At 42.2% G+C, this 21,768-nt stretch overlaps 1 protein-coding gene across 3 annotated transcripts; it reads left to right on the forward strand.

Moving 5' to 3' along the window:
* Nucleotides 1-1,410: 1,410 nt before the first annotated feature.
* nhsl1a (NHS-like 1a) lies at nucleotides 1,411-20,934 on the forward strand. Of its 3 annotated transcripts, XM_087836776.1 has the most exons (10): nucleotides 1,411-2,092; nucleotides 7,812-7,919; nucleotides 9,629-9,774; nucleotides 10,293-10,367; nucleotides 10,590-10,824; nucleotides 11,605-12,089; nucleotides 12,498-16,509; nucleotides 17,211-17,298; nucleotides 17,399-17,452; nucleotides 18,321-18,405. In XM_087836776.1, the coding sequence occupies exons 1-9, from the start codon at nucleotides 1,411-1,413 to the stop codon at nucleotides 17,421-17,423; spliced, it is 5,856 nt and encodes a 1,951-aa protein (XP_087692902.1). In that variant the 3' UTR covers nucleotides 17,424-17,452; nucleotides 18,321-18,405. The 3 variants fall into 3 exon arrangements, with proteins under 3 accessions (XP_087692902.1, XP_087692901.1, XP_006800390.2); XM_087836775.1 differs by lacking the exon at nucleotides 17,399-17,452 and having other exon boundaries at nucleotides 18,321-20,934; XM_006800327.2 differs by lacking the exons at nucleotides 1,411-2,092; nucleotides 10,293-10,367; nucleotides 17,399-17,452 and adding an exon at nucleotides 6,305-6,472 and having other exon boundaries at nucleotides 18,321-20,934.
* Nucleotides 20,935-21,768: the final 834 nt, after the last annotated feature.

Below are 21,768 nucleotides of genomic sequence, written 5' to 3' on the forward strand. Positions count from 1 at the left end.
ATGGTTGTTTATCAGTCCACCCAGTCCTTTTGTAAGCCATCATATTCCTCAGATTTAAGTGTCATAAACACCTGAATGAGCGCTCAGCACTAGCAGTACATGTTGGCACATGACACTAATGGCAGTCTCTATAGTTCAAGCTCCACATCATTATGTCCATTCTGCGTATTTGCATGCTGATCATCAAGATAAGAAGTGTTGGTTCTGAAGCATATTAATTGGTCAAAGAATCCAAAGAGGATTTGCTGCTGTCAATGCCGTGATTTTGTGGCTGTAATAAACGTTATCTGGCTCAGCGAGTTCCTATAACTGCTAACTGTAGCTATAGAAGTAGGATTTGGTGCATTTGTTGCAGTTGACAGGTGTGTATTAACCCACATCGTGTGGTGTGCAGGTGAAGTTTAACTAAGCTGTGAAGGATGTTAACCTTCTGTTTAAGATCTAAATTTAGAGATGCCCAGTTTGACACAGTAACGCATTACTGAGCAACATGTGTTGTGAGTGTGGTGATAAATACCTGTCCCACATCGGCCATCTGCAGACCTGGATAATCCCTGTTAGTAGATTAGAGTTAGAGAGAGGAGAGGAAAGAAAGCAGCACTATGTCAACACCTCTGAAGAAAAATCACATTTACTGTTGGACTGTAATCATTTCTGGATTCACATCGGCCGAGAGAGACTTTTTGGTTTGTGGTTTGGAGGTCTGAGGTATTTATTGTGAAGGAATAAGAAGAAGTTGGACAGAGCTCCTAAAGGTTTTAACTGCGTTCATTCCAGGGTCACACCAAGGTTTTCTTTTTTTTTTTACTGTGAAATGTTGGGATTGTTTGTTTTGAGAAATGGACATTTGCACATGTGGACATGAGGATCCGGAGATCTGTCACTTATAAACGACTGAGCACATTTTGGACTTTGTTTTAGAGCATTTTTTAAAATTATTATTTTTTATCAACCTTTTGTGATAATACAAATTTGCATAGTTGTTCTGAACCCGAAGGTGCTATTTGTGAAGATATAGCATTTTAAGACTTTTATTGTGAAATGCTCAAGGCTCCTTTTGTGAATAACTGGAAAATATATGCGTCCGATGACATTCATTTTTCTCTTCAACTAAAAAAGGCAAAAATTATTTTTAATGCTTATTTTGCAGAATCAAACTATTTTATAATGGAGGGCTAACTAAATTTGGGGGAATTTTAAAGGACCTTTTCTGGAACTATTGATCCTCTTTGGACATTTATTGTGAAGGACCTGGATAATACACATCTCTTTATGAGTTTGAATAATAAGGGGTTGAAAAAGGTTGCAGACTTTTACTGTGAAAAGATGATAATACTATTGTAGTTTAGTCGTGGTGAGTCACCTGTAATCTGTCAGCCCATCAAACTCCTAATCACAGCTCGAGAAACAATGATTTCATATGTGGAATGCCTGGGTGGGGAGGGGGCGGGGCCTGGTGTGACGTCGCATTGTTGGAATTCTGGTCCTGATGAAGAGCGAGATGAGCTTCTTCCACGCAAGATGATTGCCTTGCAACCAAAAACAGAGGGCAGCCTGCGCCGGCGCCTGCTCAGAGCTAAAATCTACCAGCACCATGACGCCATCTATGGGTTAAATGCAGGTGGCGTGGGACAGCTTGCATCAGCCTCAAGTGAAAAAAAGCCCCTCCCAGCTCACCTGCAGTATCAAGGAAACAGTCCCTGGTTCCGCCCGCAGCAACTCCCACCACGCTCCCATGTCAACCCTTCTTTCAACCCAGAGGGTCGTGGGAAACTGTTCCTTACTCCAGAGGCCTGCGGTAAACCCCATCCACAGTCTCCGCCGCTTCAGCTGCAGCGCCCTAACTGCCCAGTTCTCACCCAGCGACGCAGAACTAGTTCCTGCCCCCCAACCCCAGAGCCCCGTCCCGGTTACACCATGCCTGTGCCCTTTCATCTTAGAACTACACCCCCATTCAAGGAGCCAGAGCCGCCACCACAATATCGCTACAGGCCCAGCAGGAAGTGCAAGACAAGCTTCTTGTGCTTTAGACGTCGCAAAGGGAGAATGTCTGGGAAGGAAGCAACCCAAACTACACCCCTTCTACACAAAGGTACTACCAAGAAATTTGGGTAATCAGAATACTGCTACTAGTACTTGGTATTACACTGCTAGAAATATACTATCCAAGCTGGGAATCCCGAAATGGTTCTTTTGGTTTTGAATTGTGCAACTGGACCATTTTGGTCCTCAAAGATTTCAGATGATAGTCAAATAGACACATGTATTTGGGTTTATGTGGTACTCAATCATATAAGGCAGCATAACACACTCCGAATTACCTCCTTCTTTGAGACCGTTAATTAACCAACCAGGTCTGGGTTATCCCAGTTTGGTCCAGGGTAGCCTATAGCTTAGTTCAGTTTTGTTCCCACAGATCCCAGTCAGCCTGAATTGACTTTTAAAAGTCCCAAATACACTGTGACACTGTGGCAAATTGGAACAGTTACTTTTTTTGATATTATGAATGGTACCATTTGTTATCCTGGATTATCTATTTGAGGTTGCATAATCAAAGGTTTTGCTTGTATTCAGCCCAGAATAGTGCTAGATTGTGGGACTTGAATGGTTACTACCACTCTAGCTCTGTTTAGTTTGGTCCCAAATAATCTCAGTTTTCGTGATGTTCCTGATGTTTGACCTCCTGAATATTCTCAACTACTCTTATTTGACCATTTGACTCACTTTGGTCTCCAAGATTCCAGCTTGAGGTCCTGAATTATCCCATTTAGTATGGTCTGGCTTTATTTGGCCCTGAAAAGCTTGGTTTGATATTCTAAATGGTCCCAGCTAAGTTTTGTAACAAATAATAGTAACTCACCTAGTTTGGCGTTATAAAGCCCTGGATGTTCTCACCTGTCATGTTTTGGTTTGATATAGTCTTAAATTGGAGTATCCAAAAAGTTGATTCTGTTCATCTGGACGTAGCGTTTTGTGGGAGAAACATTTCGTCACTCATCCAAGTGACTCCTTCAGTCTCAGCTGACTGCAGGTTTCCCCAATCTTATAAACAGTACATTTGCATAATGACTGAAACCAGCCCACTAAAGGAACAATGGGCTGTGAGGTCAGTTCCTTAATCTTAATTATGCAAATTCTCATGACCACTGACCAAAGCCCACTGATCAATGGCCATGAGTACCATTCACAGAGAGTTGGGGAATGGCTGCAATCACAGCATTGTAAGATGGTGAAAGATGTACCCTTAGGCCCCCTCCTCGATTCAGAGATGGTCTTTGATCATCTCTGGACCATTCAGTGGTCTTTGATCAATGGGTTTTGGTCAGTGGTTGTTGATCAATGGTCATGAGAATTTGCATAATTAAGATTAAGGAACTGACCTCCCAGCCCATTGTTCCTTCAGTGGGCTGGTTTCAGTCATTATGCAAATGTACTGTTTATAAGATTGGGGAAACCTGCAGTCAGCTGAGACTGAAGAAGTCACTTGGATGAGTGACGAAATGTTTCTCCCACAAAACGCTACGTCCAGATGAACAGAATCAACTTTTTGGAGATTTACTTTCCTGGATGATTGAGAATCCATCAAGACATTAAATTGCAGTAGTTACTTTGTTTTGGTTAAGTTGGTTCTTTGATATTATGAATGTTTTTCAGCCACTAGTAGATGGCTTTATCTGGCTCTCTTTGCTTCTAAATCTCGCACAAATTTTAATGTGTTTCTTCTCATCAGGGCAGACTAGGATCCACTTAAACTCAATTCAGTTTGCTCCTGGATGACTTGGGAAGAGATTTCTCATGACAGATATTCATAATTAGTGCTATCAGTAAAATTAAAGTGTGATACAATAAAATCTTCCAGATTAGCTCGTCCCAGTTTGGTTCAGTCTTTGCCTCACAGTTTCTTCATGTTTAAATGAGAATATTAGAGCAGTAACTCAGTGCCTGCACGTCTCCTGTGGCTAAGTAAACACACTTTCTCACACCCTGTGTGACTGTCTGATCAATAATGCATCACAGCACCAGTCAGCTATTATTCTCTGATAACATGCAGAAGAAAATCACACCAGCTCTCCATATTCTTGGTTAATTATCTCCCCTGTGTGCATAATCTTCTTCATGTGTACGTGTGTGTGTGCGCGCGTTAGGATTAGCTGCCGCTCCACGCATTGGCCTAAAAGCTAATTCCACGAATAACAGATAATGAACAGGCTTTTTAGCTGCAACAGCTGCTACCTGTTAGCTTCCTAACATGTACCTTCAGTATCCCGCCCTCATGTTGCCTTTGTGGTGACGTCTCAGCATTTAAAATGTTAAAACAAAGAAAACTGAGCATCAATCAGTCAGTGGTACGTGACTCTGTCCTCATCCTTCCTCTTTCCTGACTGGACAGCTGACAGAGTTCAGAGTTTAACAGATTCAGACTATATATAAGACTATGACATAATGATAGTGTGTCCTACTTACTGTCTAATTAATGAAACTAATTAAAACAGTGAGAAGGTGAAGATAGACAGACAGGCTGTCAGCCATGAAGACAGTAATTAGCTGCTCCACTGGCCCACATAGTCGGCACAGTTACAGACTGGAACTGTCCCAGTTGGTGATGATGAAGGTGACTGTCGACTCTATCAGCCATGGCCAGTGTTACCACAAGTACTTAGGGTTGCACACGTTTTTACTGCGGAGTTCTGCTGTTGGAATATGTGCAGAATATAGTCTTGCTGAAAAGCAAGATTTTCCCTAAAAAAAAAAGAAAAAAGAAAAAAACAATTCCACAAAATTTGACAAAATGCCAACATTTTATCACGAAAACTATGAAACTGACATTAGCCAGTGTCCAGGCCATAAGGAATGACAGTTAAAAAATGATGTTCTTGTTGAAATAAGCAATGCTTTACCTGAAAAAGATACCATCTTCATGGCAATATATGGTATATAGCCCAAAACCTGTGGATATTTATTAAGGATTAATAAAACCTTCAGGAGTGTACAAGTTACCCCCGCTATGTCCATTAAACACATCTACTAAGACAAGTAGGCATTTTCAACAATATGTTACAAATTTAAAAAAAAAAAACAAGTCTCCATGATGTTATGGTTCTCAGTCAGAAAAGTGTGGTGGGGCTATTCAAGGCTGGGAATGGCTTCTGCACTAAATGGTGGAGTTATTTTGGGGTCTGGTTCATGATCGAGGCCAGGAAGGAGTAATAGACTACAGATGGATTGATGCAGCAGTGATGCAGATGTTTTTACAGTCTATTGCAGTGACGAGAGAGCTGAGTATGAAAGCGAAGCTCTAGAGATACTACATCTACCTTCCCATCCCCACCTATGGCTATGAACTGTGGTCAGTGACCAAAGGAATGGGATCACAGATATAAGCAGGGAAATGATTTCCTTCTCAGGCTGTCTGGGCTTTCTGCTAGAAATAGGATGAGGAGCTTGGTCATCCCAGAGAGATTTAGCGTCTCCTGTAAAGCTAGCTCAGAATACCGTGCCGTCACTCCAGAAGACCTGGATGGCAGGCTGGTTAGAGGGAGATCTGGGCTTTTCTACATAGACTGTTGCCCCACATTCAGAAAAGCACCACAAGACGGATGGATGAATGGATAGATGGATGGATGGATGGATGGATGGATGGATGGATGGATGGATGAACAAGAAAATTGTATTCTGCTGTATTTATATCATTCTTTTGAAAGGTTATTGTTAAAAATATATACAGATCTGACTGTAAAAACATGAAATATGCACCACCTGCATCTATTCAAATACTGGATCCGGTTATCTCTTTGTGCATTAGCACCTGTTATACCCTGAAGGTTTTTTGGTGTTTTTTGTTTTTGTCTTTTTTGGCATTTTGCCTCATTTTATCCCTCAGATGCTGATGTCAAGGCTGATGTCCGCACTTTGACAGCATGTCCTCACTCTCTTCGGACCTCACAAAGATAGAAACATGAGAACACAGAGAATAAAAGATGAACAGGGATACATCAGAGGCGCGGACACACTTTGAATTCTGTTTCTTCATCTCCCTTCATCTACAAAGCATCGTGTTTCATGTGTCGTTGTGATAATGCGGTATTTGCGGGTAACCTTCGTCACCTGGCGACACACATGAAGGACACACACGTGTGCTGGCTTCCTGCCAACGGTGTGTGTGTGTGTGTGTGTGTGTGTGTGTGTGTGTGTGTGTGTGTGTGTGTGTATGTGTGTGGATAAGAAAGGAAGAAAGAGGGGGGAGCGAGTGACATAAAAAGAGAATAAGAGAGAGAGGAGTGGGAGGAGAGTAGCATTGCAGCGAGTCGAGCTGCATTACTGCTGCTGCTCGCCCGCTCTCTTTCTGTTTGCTGCAGCCTCAGGAGTGTGTGTGTGTGTGTCGGTGTGTGTGTCTATCGAGTGTGTGGCGTCGTTATGGTTCTGATCGGAACGGCAATCAAATCTGTCCTCAGATATCTCAGTAAGACCAGAGGTGAGTGTCGCTGTATTGGCGAGGGATTGATTTACCTTTGAGCTGTACAGGTAGAGTGAGTTATAGCTCTCTAAAGATGACCTCATAGATACCACCCCCTGATTGGTTCTCAGGTGCATGTAAAAATCATGTCAAACGTATTTTAGATCAGCAGTTTAATGAGCATTTGAAATGTGAGTTTATATTACCTGTAACTATAGTCTAAAACATTAGAGACCCTATTCAAGGTCTCCAGGACTGTCTTTAAATGCCTTGTAATAATCTTACTGACTTCAAGAACCCAATTTAGGGATCATTTAAAGACCTTTTTGGCATTTGTGTTCTCAAGGGGTCCTGGAATATCCACAAGGACCCTTAGGATGTCTTCTCGAGGTTTTAACCTTTTAACCAGTAAGGCTTATTTAAAGGCTTTTGTCAAGACTTGTGGACCCCTGGAATCTCCACAAGGACTCTCGGAAAAGTTATTCAGAGCTTTATAACCTCGTAGTGACCTCTAGAACACCCTCAAGAACAATTTAAATCTCTTTACAGACCTGTGTTATTTCTCAAGGACAATTGGAAAAAATAATTAAGGAACCATAGTATCTTCTTGATGATCAGTGTGGACATTTATTATGTCCTCAACATACAAGAGCAGCTTGAATCACGGGAACATTTGCAATGACTCACTGAAGCTGCCACAGATGTCTACTGCCTGGTCAAGGACCACTACCTACCAAGAACTTCTGGGATCCCATTAAGAACTAAGAAGCTTCTTCAGGTTCATATCAAGGACCAGCAGAAGCACCTCAAGAATCAGGATGGTCTCTTTATCATTCCGGTACTCCTTGGTGGTTCCTGTGATTCTTTTATGACTTCATCAAGGGCCTCCTTCTAACATAAAGAACCTCCTCAAGAACCTGCCACAGGACTCCCTAAATCTTCTCAAAGACCTGTGGTCCCTTCTCAAAAATTGTCACAACTTGTCAGACCTCCTTGAGGATTACTTGGACCCCGTAAAGACTGTTTAAGCCTTCCTAGAAGAATTGCATCTTCTTTTTCAGAGCCAGTGAAAACTCCGCAAGCCTTATATTGAATCTCTAATGTTTTAGAACTTCAAGCACCACTGATGCTTCTTGAAAACCCGAAATACCTTCTGACACTTCTGGAACTGTCTAACTGTCTGCTGCTCTTTCACAATAAAAGCCCTGTGATGTGGAGGTCACCTTGAATAGTGCTGAGTGCAGCAGCTCTCATCATCACTGCTCCTCTGAGTGTGAAAAGATTTGCTGAAACAAGATTAAAATCCAGAAAGTAGCCTCACTCTCCCTCTCTCTCTCTGTCTTTGTTTGTGCTGCAGGGGACGGGGACAGTAAGTGGTCTGTTCACTACACTACCCAGAAGCCTCAGCAGGGTCTGCGCTTCATCCCTGGCAAAAGGCGATCAGGCAGTGCTGATGACCTGCGAGGTGAGAGTGGTACTTTAGTGTTTCATCAGTTAACCTTACAAAAATGTGAGATTAACTGGATCTGTGGGGAAACACATTTAGAGTAATGCTAAGAGACTTGAGAAAGTCTCTAGATGAAAATAAGTAGCCACACTTTAAATCCTTCCCTGATTTCTGGTCCTGTCTCACTCTAATGGAACCATACTTTCCAAAAGGAACGCCATGTTATCTTCAATAAGACTTAAAAGTAGCTATTGAGACCATAAACCAATGAAAAAAAAACATTTACTGACATCAAGAACCAGCTCTGGTTACAGAGAGAGGGTGAGAACCTTCATTAACTCAAATATTTAGAGAGCCTGGATTAGTCCAGAACAGCAATCAGACTGTTTTGTGAACTGAGACGTTCACTTAAAGAAGTCTGTGTATAAACTCGATCAATAATACTTGAGTCCCACGAGGAGAAACTGCAATGCGGCTGCGGTAGAAATGACTGAAAACACTAAAACCACTGCTCCACATTGTAGAAGCATCTCTGAAGTGGCTCTGCAATCCAAGTTAATTATAAGTCCTTTCCAGCCGCACAGAGCAGATGAGGAGGGCAGGAAGTCGGACATATGAATGACATGGAGCATCTGGTCAGGCTAAATGACGTCTGCTTCAGAAAACATTCACAGCGTGAGTTAATGGATTGTATCTGTATCCATTCTTGGATGTAGGCCCAGGTGGAAAAGATTTTTGATCAATAAGTAGATTATAAGTATTTAAACAAATTGAAAATATTTAAGTTAAATGTTTACAATAAATTAATGAATAAATAATAAATGTGTTTTTCCCTATTTGTTGTCTTCCTTATGTCATATTATATATTCTGTAAAATAATTAAAAAAGAAAATTGAAAATTATTTTGGGTCAAGTTCAAGAATTGTGTGAACCCCCAGAGCCTCAGAAGTCTGTTACACACAAACCTCGAGTCCTAAATGTGTGTGTGTCCTGTAGGATTAGCATTGGCTGACAGATGCCAGCAGACAGTGACCTTCTGACCTGACACACTCACAGAATTGCTGCTGAAAGAATACGTACTCTTCTCCACTCTTGATATTGCTCTTTATGGGCTGAAGGTGGAAATGCTCACAGTCTTCCTCACTGCAGTGGCAGATCACTAATAACTGTTATAACACTGTCATGGCGGTAAGGCTAACATTGTTTGGGTGTTTACACCAACAAATCTGCCAGGAAAGACTGCAAAAGCAGCTGCCTGTTCAAAGAGATCCTCATCATTTGCTCTTTAAATGTTTGTCTCTGAAATCTGCAGTAAATCCTCAATCAGCCATCAGTCCTGATAAACAGCCTCCTGTCTGTTTTTATAGCTGCTGAGCAATAAAGGCCTTTTACACTGTGTTTGATTCCATAAATTTTCAATGAAGTACTTAAGCTTTATAAATGATCAGTTTCCTTCGCTTGAGGCCATAAATCCTGGTTCTTTGATGCTTATCAGAGAAGTAATTAAGCTTAGAGGTGACAGCAGCCTGTGAGCAGACTGCAGAGTGCTGCAGGGCTCTGCATGCAGCACGCTCTGCAGCATCGCAACAGCTGCAGCGCCACATGTCACTGTGAGAAAGCACAAATGACGAAGGCTGAGCTCTCCTGCTGATCTCAGCTGATCACTGCACCACAATCATTCTCATGTACTCAACTCACTATTTTCTATCATCATGGTGTGTTTGTAGCATGTAATGGGCTGACTCAGCATGGCTGCAGCATCCCAAGTGGTTCTCAGCCCCACCCCCCCAGCCCCACCCTTCCTTCCTTCTCCAGCATCAACCAATCAGACGGAACCGCACGACGAGGGTGGAGGGACAAAAGCAGGAAGATGGTGAGAAACATGTGAAGATGTTTATACAGATGCAGTGATTATTAATGGGGCTGAAGACAATGACACCAGCGCTACCAGTTTGGTGTCTCTGACTCATGGCCCAGGAACTCAATTATATCAGCCCAGCATGCTCACCATTACATCTGAAAGAATAAAAGAATAATTGTTTTTGGTAATTTTTTAAGCTATTTTTATTGCCACACTGTAAAATACAAGACAACAGCTTCTTAAAGGACAAGAATCCCTTTGTTTCCCCATATATATAAAGGAGCCTGGATTTTTATATATGGTCATTGTTTATGTTTTAATCCAGTTTCCTGATTTAAAACTACAGACATTTGGTTTGGTGTGTTCTGGATCTTTTTCTGTTTGTGCAATCAGTGCAGAATCTTTGTGTTTTATTTCCATCTGCTGGTCAAACTGAAGCACTGACACATCTTCTGCCATCTATTTGTTATACTCAATGATTAACCTTTCCTTTAATGTTTTTCTCATCCTTTGATCTCAACCCTCCTCAGAGGTCCAGAGTCTTGGACTTTTTCTCTAAGTCTTGCTTTTCAGTTTGTTTCAAGTTTTCAGTTTGGAGAAGAAAGGTAAACATGGAATAAACATGTCTGTAGTACACTAGATTAGATAAAACTAAAGTAGAGTAGCATCTCAGTTACACCCAAACAGGCTTTTTAGCCAGCAGTCAACAAAGTCTTAATTTGACCCTTCCAGGCTAGATTAGACCCAACACTGCTGGACTAGATTTAACTGTATTAAAACTCAATTTGTAAACCAAACTGTTAATTTCTGCCTCTTTTCTTTGTCAGTCCACAACATCCTCGGAGGAAGATGAGATGTTCATCTTGAACAACAGGCGACCCCTAACACCACTGGTCCTGAATCCCGTCCATCTCACCTCCTGTTGGGATGATGATGAGCAAACATATGAGCCAAAAGTCAAAATGGATGTGGAACCGCCCCCTCGACTTCCAACGCCGGAGGAGAGGATGAGGCAGCAGGCCGAAGCAGTCGCAGCAGATATTGTTCCTATTAATGTAACAGGTACAGCTGGACTCAGATCCAGATTCTGTTTCTAAGGACTCTGAACTTACTATTGAAACTCATCTAAAACTTTAAATTTATTTCTGCCATATTGTCTACACTGAATTCCTACTTGCATCTAGTTTCAAAAACAGACTGAGACATAAACTCGAGATTTACCTATAAATTTTTCTCAGGCTCAAATCAGTTTGGTCTTCATAGGAAGTTCTTCTAATTTAGAGCAGACCAGAAAGCTTTTGTCATCTTGATTCATGCCTTAGATCTTAAAATCTGGAGTCTGGATAGGACTCCGATTTGAAATATAAGTTAGAGTAGTCTAATGAGACCCAAATCCAACTTGAAGTTCTTCTTAGGCTTGAGGCTTTACTTCAATTTAACTCACCCAAATCTTGGGACTTGGTAAATTACCTTTAGCCTTTTCAGAATTAACTCTGGACCAGGAGTTGAAATCGGAGGTACATTGCCTCCATTTTCATCTGGATTCTGCTCTCACAGAAACTTGATTAACTTTTGTTAAATAACTATATAACTATCCACTATAGCTTTAGATCTTACTTGGAACTGAGATTTCTTCTTTCAATAGAAGCTTATCTTGAAGACCTTAAAGGGACATATGATTTTATCAGGACTCTAAGTAACTAACGGGAAACATCAGAGTTAGGATATGATGTGAGGTTTAAGTAAACTACAGCAGGACTCATAGGCTAAACTTGGATTCGGAGTAGCGACTTGGTTTCTCATGTCTTGACTGTTACCTTTTTGTATGTGTTCACACTTAAGGTGAGAGTTTTGATCGCCAAGCCAGTTTTCGAAGAACACTTTCCAATGCTGACTCACTAAACCGACGACCCCGGAAATTGAGCAGACGCAAGACAGTTACTGGGATACCAGATAATGCCCTCCCGAAGTCGCCATCTATCTCTGACATTCTTCCTGGTCAGTTCTCCACTGTGGGTCGACCTGCATCTGAATGTACCTCTCCTCATCAGCAGAGGAACATGGAGGTGGAGGAAGAGGGAGATCTAAGAAAAGAGGAGCAGCTGTCAACAAGGAGAATCCGAGCCCCTAAAGGAGAGGGAATGTCCAGCCTCATGGCCTCCCTTACCTCTTCCCCACGTATTGGTTGCCATTCTGGCTCCTGCTGCTCACCATCCTTGGAGAGTCACACCCTCCCCCGTCCGGCAACCAACTCCTCCCTGAACTCCGACACCAGCTGTAACAGTGTATCCTGCAGGACTCTCAGCCTCTCCTCATCTTGCTACCAGGTAAATTAATGAGACGTTATTATTACACTAATAAAGTCAAAGCATAAATTAAAGGAGTTTCGAGATGACTGGCATGCTAATGTCAGCCAACATAGGCCAGAGGCAAGACAGTTCAGAACTACTCCAAACATTTCCCCAATGAACAGAATGTCTTACAGATGCTGAGAGTATGTCATGGGCTCAGAGCCTTTCATTTGTTGACCTTTCTAAATTTTTAAGTTACTGCTGCTCACTGTCGGTTGGGTAGAAGAGAAATATCAAAGCAATAGAAGAGCATCAGATACTTTGGATTTTCACACTAAATTTACTATACGGGCTTTTTGAGGAAACCAAGTTATGCTAAGTTAGAAATGCGTGGAGCACATTTTAAATAATTTTTCTCTTTTTTATTCCTGTTTTCTTTTCCAGTCACAGGATCTACAGGGATTCCCCAGTGATCTTCACCCTCTGCTGCCCTTTGACCCCACTGCCAGAATAATGCCACAGTCTCCTTCCTCCTCCTCTAATTCCGTTCCCTCCTCACCTATTATATCATCTGTCCCTGCAACCTCTAGTTGTGCCCTACAATCAGAGTGGGTTTCCCCCAGTGATAAGCCCAATAATGAGGCCCTTTCTTCAACCAGCTCTCTTCCTTCTTCCCCTATCACTGATTCAGAGACTCAATTTCATTACCCAGCAGAGGATGACCTGACAACCACAAAGCAGGACACCCAGTGTTTCTCAGATGGTTGTTCCTTCAGTGGAGAGAGGTGGAGCTACAAAACCCACTCTCCAACCTCCAGTGTCCACAGTGGAATTTCCCAGGAAATGAGATGTGTTTCGGATGAAGGTTGGAACTTCGATCCACTTCTCTCCTCTGGTCGGTCCTCCCCTTCTTGCACTGATAGCAGCTCCTTGCGTTCAGTGAAGATGTCCTCTCCCTCGCTAAACCGTGAGAAAAGGAAGTCAAGCACATCCTCCTGCTACTCTCGTTCTGTCACCCGCAGCATCTCCCTTCGCAAGTCCAAGCGTCCACCTCCTCCACCATTGCGTTCTGATTCATTGAGGCGACGGCCAGGTCGTAGCAAATCTTCGCGTTCCTCTTCTAGTCCCAAGGTGGAGCGCAGTCCCCGCCTGGAACGCACCATGCAGCATACACCTGCGTCATCTCCCCAGAACTTTCAGGATCCCTGGGTCCCCCGAAGTAGCACCAAAAGACGCCAAAGTGGGCTTAACTGTGGTTCAGTTTCAACCTTTGAGCCTCTAAACCCAGACTGCCAGGCATCAACCTCTTCTAACTCTCCTCCTTCCAACCTCGAACCAACTCACCTCAGCCCTGGATCTCCAGGTTCAGAGGAGGAAGGTCTGACTTTTACTCTCAATCACCAACCTCCAGCTTCCTCTTCTGTGGCTGGGCTTCAGCGACTTGCTTCGCCCTCCAGTGGGTACTCTAGTCAGTCTAACACTCCAACTCCTGGCACGCCAGTGTCTTCACCCCTCATCCCATCCTCCCCTCTCACAACAAGTCCTGGAGCTTTCTCCCTCCCCCCAACCTCACCTTTCTCCTCTTCCTGCTTTACCTCCTTCCCCCTCTCCCCTGTCGCATCCTCCCTGCCTAGGACAAGGTCTCGAGGTGAAGGCAGACCAAAGCCACCAGTGCCAGAGAGGAAGTCTTCACTTTTCTCATCCCTTTCGTCCTCATTTTCTTCAACCTCTTCCCTCTCCTCCTGCACCTCCTCAGACTCCTCTGCCAAACATATTAATCTTCCTGCCCCACCACCTCGGCCTCCTCTTCTCGAGTCTTCTTTGCTTTCACTATCCTGCTCTCCCATTCATGAAACTCTTCCTCCTCCCCCTCCTCCTCCACTGCAGTCCTGCTCACCTGCTCCTTGTTCTTTCACTAAACTTTCTCTTGTTCCTCTTCCTTCACCATCATCCCTTCCTCTGCCCCCTCCACCGCCTCCTCTCCCACCATTATCCCTTGCCAGGCCTTCTCCTCTACCTCCCTTCTCCCGGCCTCCTCCTCCCCCCTACTCCTACGCTGTCAGGCAGACTTCCCATCATGATCTGGTATTTACAGTGTCATCTTCCACCAACTTCCCTCCTCCCCCAACTTTTCCCCCTCCTCCCCCATGTTCAGAACTCCCAGACATGCCAATTGCTGACCTCCCTCTACCACCACCACATCCCCCTCTCCCTCCTTTGTCTACTATCCCCACACCTTTTGCCTCTGTCTTCTCCCGACCAAGCCCGGATGTGTTTCCACACAAATATGGCAAAGCACACCCCTGCCCTCTGGTAACTGCTCAAGCTCTGCAGGACGTCAAACTCCGCTCTATTAAGAACCAGGAAGTCCCGCCAGCCAATGGTACATCTACTGATGCTGGCGCTTTGTTGTCTGTTGGTAACCATGGTAACAAGGATCTACCAATCAAAGAAGCTCAACACGACTTGGCTGACTTGACTAAAGGAAACCTTGTTTGCCTAGCCAACACCTGTGTTAAACTAGCGGAACAAGGATCAGAAAACGATATCAGTTATGTTGCAAACAATGAAGATCATACAGCCAGTGCATCCTTGGATAATACTAGCCTTCACAGCCCAGACAATGCTGAAATGAAACAACCTAAACATGAATCAGGTGATGATTTCTTCAAACAAACAAAAACAGAGCTTTTGGCAGATGAGTCAGATTTCAACAATCTTCAAAGCTCACAAAGCATTATTCATAACACTGCTAGCAAGAGAAGCCTTGGGCTTCAGCTGAGGAATGGTGGCACTCTTCAATGCAGAGAGTCCAGTGAACAGAGACAGAAAGATCCAGACATGTATGCTACACTAGCTAACAATGAAATCTCCAGTTCTGAGAGTCCATGGGTGAAAATGTCTTATGAAACTGACAATAACCATGTCAGCACAATAAGTCAACCTACGTCTTTCCAACGAAACATTATAGGAACAGTGCTAACAGATGCTAAGCTCAAAGAACTTGCAGAGATTCAAAGAGAATGCAGAAAAATGCTGTTAGAGAGCAAAGAGGAAGTTGAGCAAAATGACAAGAAAAAATCACAAATGCAGTCACTCTGTGCTGCTGATGGAGATTTGAAGCATGTTGATATTAAACGCTGTAACAGGGACTTGAAGCCAAGTAGCCCAAGAAAGATCTGCTCTCCAGAGAAGCCAGTTCCACCAAAGAAGCCTGATCTTTGCATTCTGGGTCTCACAACATCCCCCAACGCCACACGAGAACTCAATGTGTTGAGGAGCAATGGACAAAGTACAGCATTTTCTCCAGGGTTCAACAGCCAGTCACAGCTTCCTGCTGATTCTTTCTGCACACCTTTACACAAACATGTGATCCATAGTCCCCCTTCACAAAAGCACTTGGTGTCCACCAGTGATAACTCAGTGACACCTGTATACCCAATTAACACAACATCTGCCAATATCACCATGCACTCACCTGCCAGCTCCCCTCAACAGACAAAACCACCAATTTTGCACAAGAGACCAGATCTCTCACTGACCTCACCCAAAACAACCAAACCACTCTTTCCATCTAAAATTACAGGAGGGGCTTCCATGGAGACTTCTGGGACTGGAGGTGCTTCACAGAGTCTGTGCATCACAGCTAGCAGTAGCACCTTGAAAACCATAGGCACCGGGACCACAATGGCTAGAAACACTTTGAATGAAACCTTGGATACCTTAAAGACCAACTACTCCCTAGAAGCCATGGAAATGTATAGAACCTGTGCCTCCTCAAGGATCATGGGAATGGCTACCTGTAGCACATTAGGGAACTCAAAGGGCCAAGGAACTACCTCCACATGGACTGAGGGCACCCAAACTGAAGTAACACACCCCACTTGTGGTGATATCAAAACAAAACTTTATCAAGATGATACACCATTTCAGAGGAGAATGATGAGGTCATCACTAGCTGAAGATGAAGAGGAAGATATTAAGGAAAGTTTGGAAGAGAGAAGGATTAACATGGCAAGGATGATGATGATGTCATCCACCACAAAGAAAAAAGACAAAGGAAGGAAAAAGAGGAAGAAAAGGCCAGGCAGGCAGCTGCTAATGATGTCAGCAAAAATGGAACCCTCCCCATCATCTTCATCATCTTCATCATCCTCATCATCCTCTTCATCCTCATCTGGAGATGAGAGAGATGTAAGAAAAGACAGGACAGTCCAAATAAGCCAGAAGATGAAAGTCACTAAAGTTTGGGACCAAGACACAAGTGACTCTGAAAGCTCCTTCACTTTGATTGGTCAGAGCAGGTACTCTCTCAGCAGCGCACTGTCCACTGACAGCCTGCGGGGTGAACTGTCACTACCAGACCTTCTGATACAAGAGCCAGGTGAAAAACAAGATGAGCCCGGAGCTCTGAGAGGAGGAGAAAAGTCAAAGGAGGCTAGCAGTCCCCAGGATGGTAAGTTCAATCAAGACCACAGATCCTGCTTCTTAACCTATCCAATTCAGATTGTGGTGGGGAGTGAGCCTATTATGCATTATAGCAGCTAACATTTATAGATTCCTGTTTATTGTTCACCAAATGCTCAAATATATAATTTATGGAGTCCTTGGTGAAACTAAGTAAGCATTTTCTGTATTAGCTGTCCCCAGTATCTGCCTTAGTAGTCATTCAGCAAATGTAGGCAGAGCTTTTGTTTGTGCAGGTGTGAAGCAAAGTAGGCCAAGTTTCCTGCCCAAACAAGCTGTGAGAGTAGACAAAAATATGCAGATAAGGTACAGCATGTGGTTCAGTCAGACTACAGCTCAATAGGAACTTACATACATAGGAACTTATATACCGCAGTATCATGTCTGTGAATGTCATCTTCAGAGCATACAGGTATCTTTATACCCTTAAAATAATTATTCTTGCTCTTGTATTCAGTCTGCCCCAGGGCAGCTGTGGCTACAGCTGTAGCTTGCCTCCACCAGTGTGTGAATGTGAGAGTGAATGAATAATGGAATTGTACAGTGCTTTGAGGTTCTCGAAAAGCGCTATATAAATGCAATCCATTATTATTATTGTTTTCTTCATCTTTTCAATTTCAGTTCAACTGAACTGTTAAATGAATAATTGAAGTTCAGTTTTTTTTCACTGTCCTTTCCTTTCCTTCCCAGCTGATGTGTTTGGCAGCGTTTCAGCAGATCAGATGTTCATCTCTGGTTGTCCGCGAACCACAGAGGATCTATTCACCATCATTCACAGGTGGGAACACAAAATGTATACTATGCACTTGTTCTGTAAAATCCTTTAAACCACATCCTCACTTGTTGGTTTGAATTCTACCTCTTACTCTATGGAGCAGTGCTGTATGGGAAGGGACAGCATGAATGCCCTGGTAGTTGGGGTTTGTCTACAGGTAAAGCCTTTAATTAGTCACTAAGTGTGTAGTGTCCTTATTATTCTCCTATTATACATAGAAACTAGTTCTTCCTTATTCCCTGTTGCCCCAAATAGGAATAAGTTGTAGCTGTCAAAGAATCCAGAGATTTAGTAGTAGTACTTATATAGTGTTTCTCTATTCTAACTGAGCACTCAAATCCCTTTTATCCACAAGCCTCAGTGACCCATTCACAAACACATTCATTCAGTACTTTGTTCTATGCCTTCAAGCACACACACTCACACTCAGATGGATGCATCAAAAGTTATTTGGCATTCAGTATCTTGCCCAAGGATACTTTGGCATGTAGACTGGAGGAATCAGGGATCATTGGTATTCATGTATGTAGGTATGATAACATCAAGCAGTCCGACACACAGTAGAGGGTACAAAACTATCTCCAGACTTTGTCTGGTTCTCAAAGCCGCAAGTAGGTTCAAACCTCCCGACAGATACCAAGGGAATGTAGTCAAAAACATAATCACTGGTAAACTCGCAACCTGTTCTTCCTCAGAGACTAAATGTAAGATATCTACTTCGTCTACTTGTTCTTTGATCCCCCAGCTAATTAGCTTCTCCTATACTTGAGAAACAAAAGTGCTTCCATCCAAGTTCCCTTCCATTCCTGTCATGTCATTGTTTATGTGCCCTATATTAGACATATTCTTAGGAACCTATGTCTTTGTTGTCTATTTGATTTTTTCAGATTTCTAGAAGTTGCCTCTTGATGTTAACTAGAAACTTTTAAAATAGAGCAACTCTCTTGTGGCCATGTAATTCAGTGCATGTAGCTTCTAAATATACAGTTACTATTGTTCACTGTTTTCTGTCACATTTGTGTCAGGTCCAAGAGGAAGATGCTTGGAAGAAGGAATCTAGAAGAAGACAAACATCGTGTCTCAAGCTCCTCCTCCTCCCCCTCCCCTCCGGTGACTCCCACTGACCAGCTAATGCGACCTGCGGCACTCAAGAGTCAAAGGTCAGCAAGAAGTGAGAGCTTTAAGGCTCTCCTGCTGAGGAAGGGCAGTCGACCTGATTCTTCATCTCGAATCTCAGCAGTTGAGCGACTTCGGAAAGTTGTTTCTCCCACTGCAGCAGCTGACCTTCATGGTGCACCACCACCTCACATATCATCAGACCAAGTAAACTCCACAAGCTCCCTCCAAACTGGAGAAACACATGACATCACTGCCCACCTGACTCTTAATGTTCAGCGACCTCCCAGATCTCCATGTGCTCAGAGCTTCTCCATGATGTTTGAATGGAGGCAACAGGATCTGCCACATAATAACCTCTTCTTCTCATCTTCTTCCTCCTCTCCCTTCTTCTTCCTCTCATCCTCCTCCACTCGCCCTCGCTCCCTCACTCCTCCCTGCTCGGCTAGCCGCCGCTTTGCCGCCCGCTGCCGCCTTGTTGCAGCCCCCATGACTGCAATCTTTGAAGGGGAAGATGAGGATGAAGATGAAGAGGATTTCAACGAGTCATCGGGAGCTGATGGAGAATCCAGTCTGACACTGGTTGAGACTGCTTGATGGACAAGAAAGCTTGCTGATGTAGTTGGGAGCAGATGGATGTTAGACACCACAGAAAAATTGGATGTGGTCATGAATGTGTGGCAAATTCTCAGCTCACTCAGCTGAATCTCACCTGAAGCATTTAACTGAATGCACTAAAGCACACTTCCTAATTAACTACATCAGTCACCTTAAAAGGATGTGTACAATATTAATGGTTTCAAGAAAAGAAGCTTGTTGCGATGACATAAGAGTTTCACTCCAACAGTTTCTTCGCTTTTTATTTCCTTTTAAACCACACTAGTTATGTTTTCCAACGTCAGTGACACTAAGTTTCTTTGACATTGATAAATTTACGTTCTGTCTTCTGCACTTTATATTGGCCAAGTAACCCGTGTTTGTTCTACACATGAGAATTTTGTTTTCTTGAGATCACACTTTAAATATTCTGAAACAGTCAATTTCAGCAACTTCTAGTATATACACATCTGTGTTGAATTGGATATGCTCTGCCGGAGGTGATTCCTCATGTGGATCCAGGAATTGTGTAAAGGACTGACTTTTCACATCATATTCATATCACACACAAATCAAACTGAAATACATGGGCGATACAATCTTGATGTTCTTAAGAAAATATCAACAACTAATCTAGATGAAGATCCATCTAGACCCACATCATGGACGTTGTGGAGGGGAGCCAGTATAATATTAAAAATTAGTTTACACATAAAAAAAGTGATTCAAAAACAAATTAATTTATCACATTAAGAAAATGTTCCTGAATTTTGTATTTTGTATTCAAAAAATGTTTTTATGGTTGCAGTTAATCATGAAGTTAAAAACTTAAGCCACATCCAAATCAATTAGGTCAAAATATTGGGGAAAACAAAATAAATTAAGCATTGTTTTTTTCTTCAATAGAAAAGTAATATCACAATGCTTTCAGCAAAAATAAATGTTCGATACTGACGCTTAAATCAGCCGATTCAAACTATTTGCTGGGGTTTATTATTATCACCTAAGTAACTGGGCTGGGCTAATGCGTCTCCAAATTTAAGCATTAGTGTAAATGTTTTAATGGCTCGTGTTTTGATGTTTGTTTCAGTATAATCGTTTAAAAGTCTGGTTTTCTACATTATGACCAGCTGCATTCACTGAGACTGTAACTAATAAGGAATAGAGACGGTCCTTTTCTGTAAATATCCCTATATTCATTTGTCTCTCTTATCATGTTTTCTTGTTTGTATGACTTTTGCAGCTGAATCTTTGTTTCTATTTTGTTAGCATTTTCAGCCTCCAGCTTAATGAGTCATACAACACTTGCATTCAGTTTTCACCCTCAAATCAGATTTGTTTATCTCATGGTAGGCATCTATGGAAGCTTGTTTCCATGACTGACAAAAACAAAATACAAACAAAATTTTGGCTTAATTCCAAGTTCCAAAATTTCAAGTTCATTTTCTCAGAAGTTTGAGTTAGTCAGTCAAACTTTTAATCTTGAGATGATGACCTTAAATTTCGACTTATGGATTGAAAAAATCCTTGTTTTTTTTCAGCGATGGATGCAAACTTCCATGGGCAGCAGCTAATACGACTGCAAACTATCAGAAGTAACTTTTTAGGGTGGAGACTATTTTGTTTGTTTTGTTTTGATATCACCACTACTGTATTTAGAAACATAATCTTATCTTCTCTCTGTGTGAACATAAGAGGTTGAGATTTACTATATTAACCATAAAATGAATGAATTTACTTGGGAAACTGAAATAAATGAGGAAAGCACTGTGAGAAAAGAAGTCATAGGTTAAAGTGATGATCGGGATGAAATGGAGAACTGAATGTGTAGAAAAGCAGCAAAAAGGTAGAACTGAAAGAAATGGAAATGTATGTAAAAAGGTGAATGTAGAAATGGAAGCAATAAAGGACAAATTGATTTCTGAATCTGTGACTTGTTCTACCATTGTGTACAGTGTTGTCAGGCCTGTTTTGTTTTTTTTGGGGGGGGGGTTTACCAAAGAAATTCCAATTTCACACGTTATGCCAAATAGCAAAACACTTAACTGTGTCTCTAATAAAACCTCTGTAACTTTGTGAGTATAGGAAAAGTGTCTGTTTCTCCCTTTCTATGATAGACATTTCTGTTTTTTATGACTAAACCTAAAAACAAATTAAAAAAACTGGACAGTGTGGGCCATGATAGCTTTTTCCGTAATTTTACACATGTATTTCATATTAAATCCAGAGAGCTGTGTGGACAGATTCCTATTTTTGTCACAGCAGCTTTTTCTTCATCATGAAGAAAAACAGTTAAATGTGTGACTTCTTTACACTGACAGAAAGGAGGTTTCACTGGTCTCGCCCGCTTAAGATCAAAGTGGGATGTATGTGGTTTGCATTGTAAGATAAGTTTGACACCCCTGGTTTAATTATCACATCTAAAGGGGATTAAAAGATGATTAAGAGTCCTGAAGAAGTTTAAATACTTCTCAGGTGTGTTTAGAGCTTGGTGAACATGTCCAAATATCTGTCAAAGTGGTATCAAATGTAGCTTTTTTGTGTTAGTGATTTGTTAGTGGTCTTGTTCCAGATGCCTGTAATGGAGTTTGTTAGAATGTTTTAAAATTTCTTGAAGAAGTCTCAGGATTTATTAAGGAAGTCAGTTGAAGATTTCTGAGGGATTCTTGGGGTGTTCCCGATGTTTTGGAATCTGTGATCCTTGTTTGAAAGTTACTTAAAGAAGTTTGGGAGGTTATTTAAGGAAAAGTGTCAACAGGT

This window comes from Neolamprologus brichardi, chromosome 23 (genome assembly GCF_056152115.1).
Source record: "Neolamprologus brichardi isolate AB-2024 chromosome 23, ASM5615211v1, whole genome shotgun sequence".
Taxonomy (NCBI): domain Eukaryota; kingdom Metazoa; phylum Chordata; class Actinopteri; order Cichliformes; family Cichlidae; genus Neolamprologus; species Neolamprologus brichardi.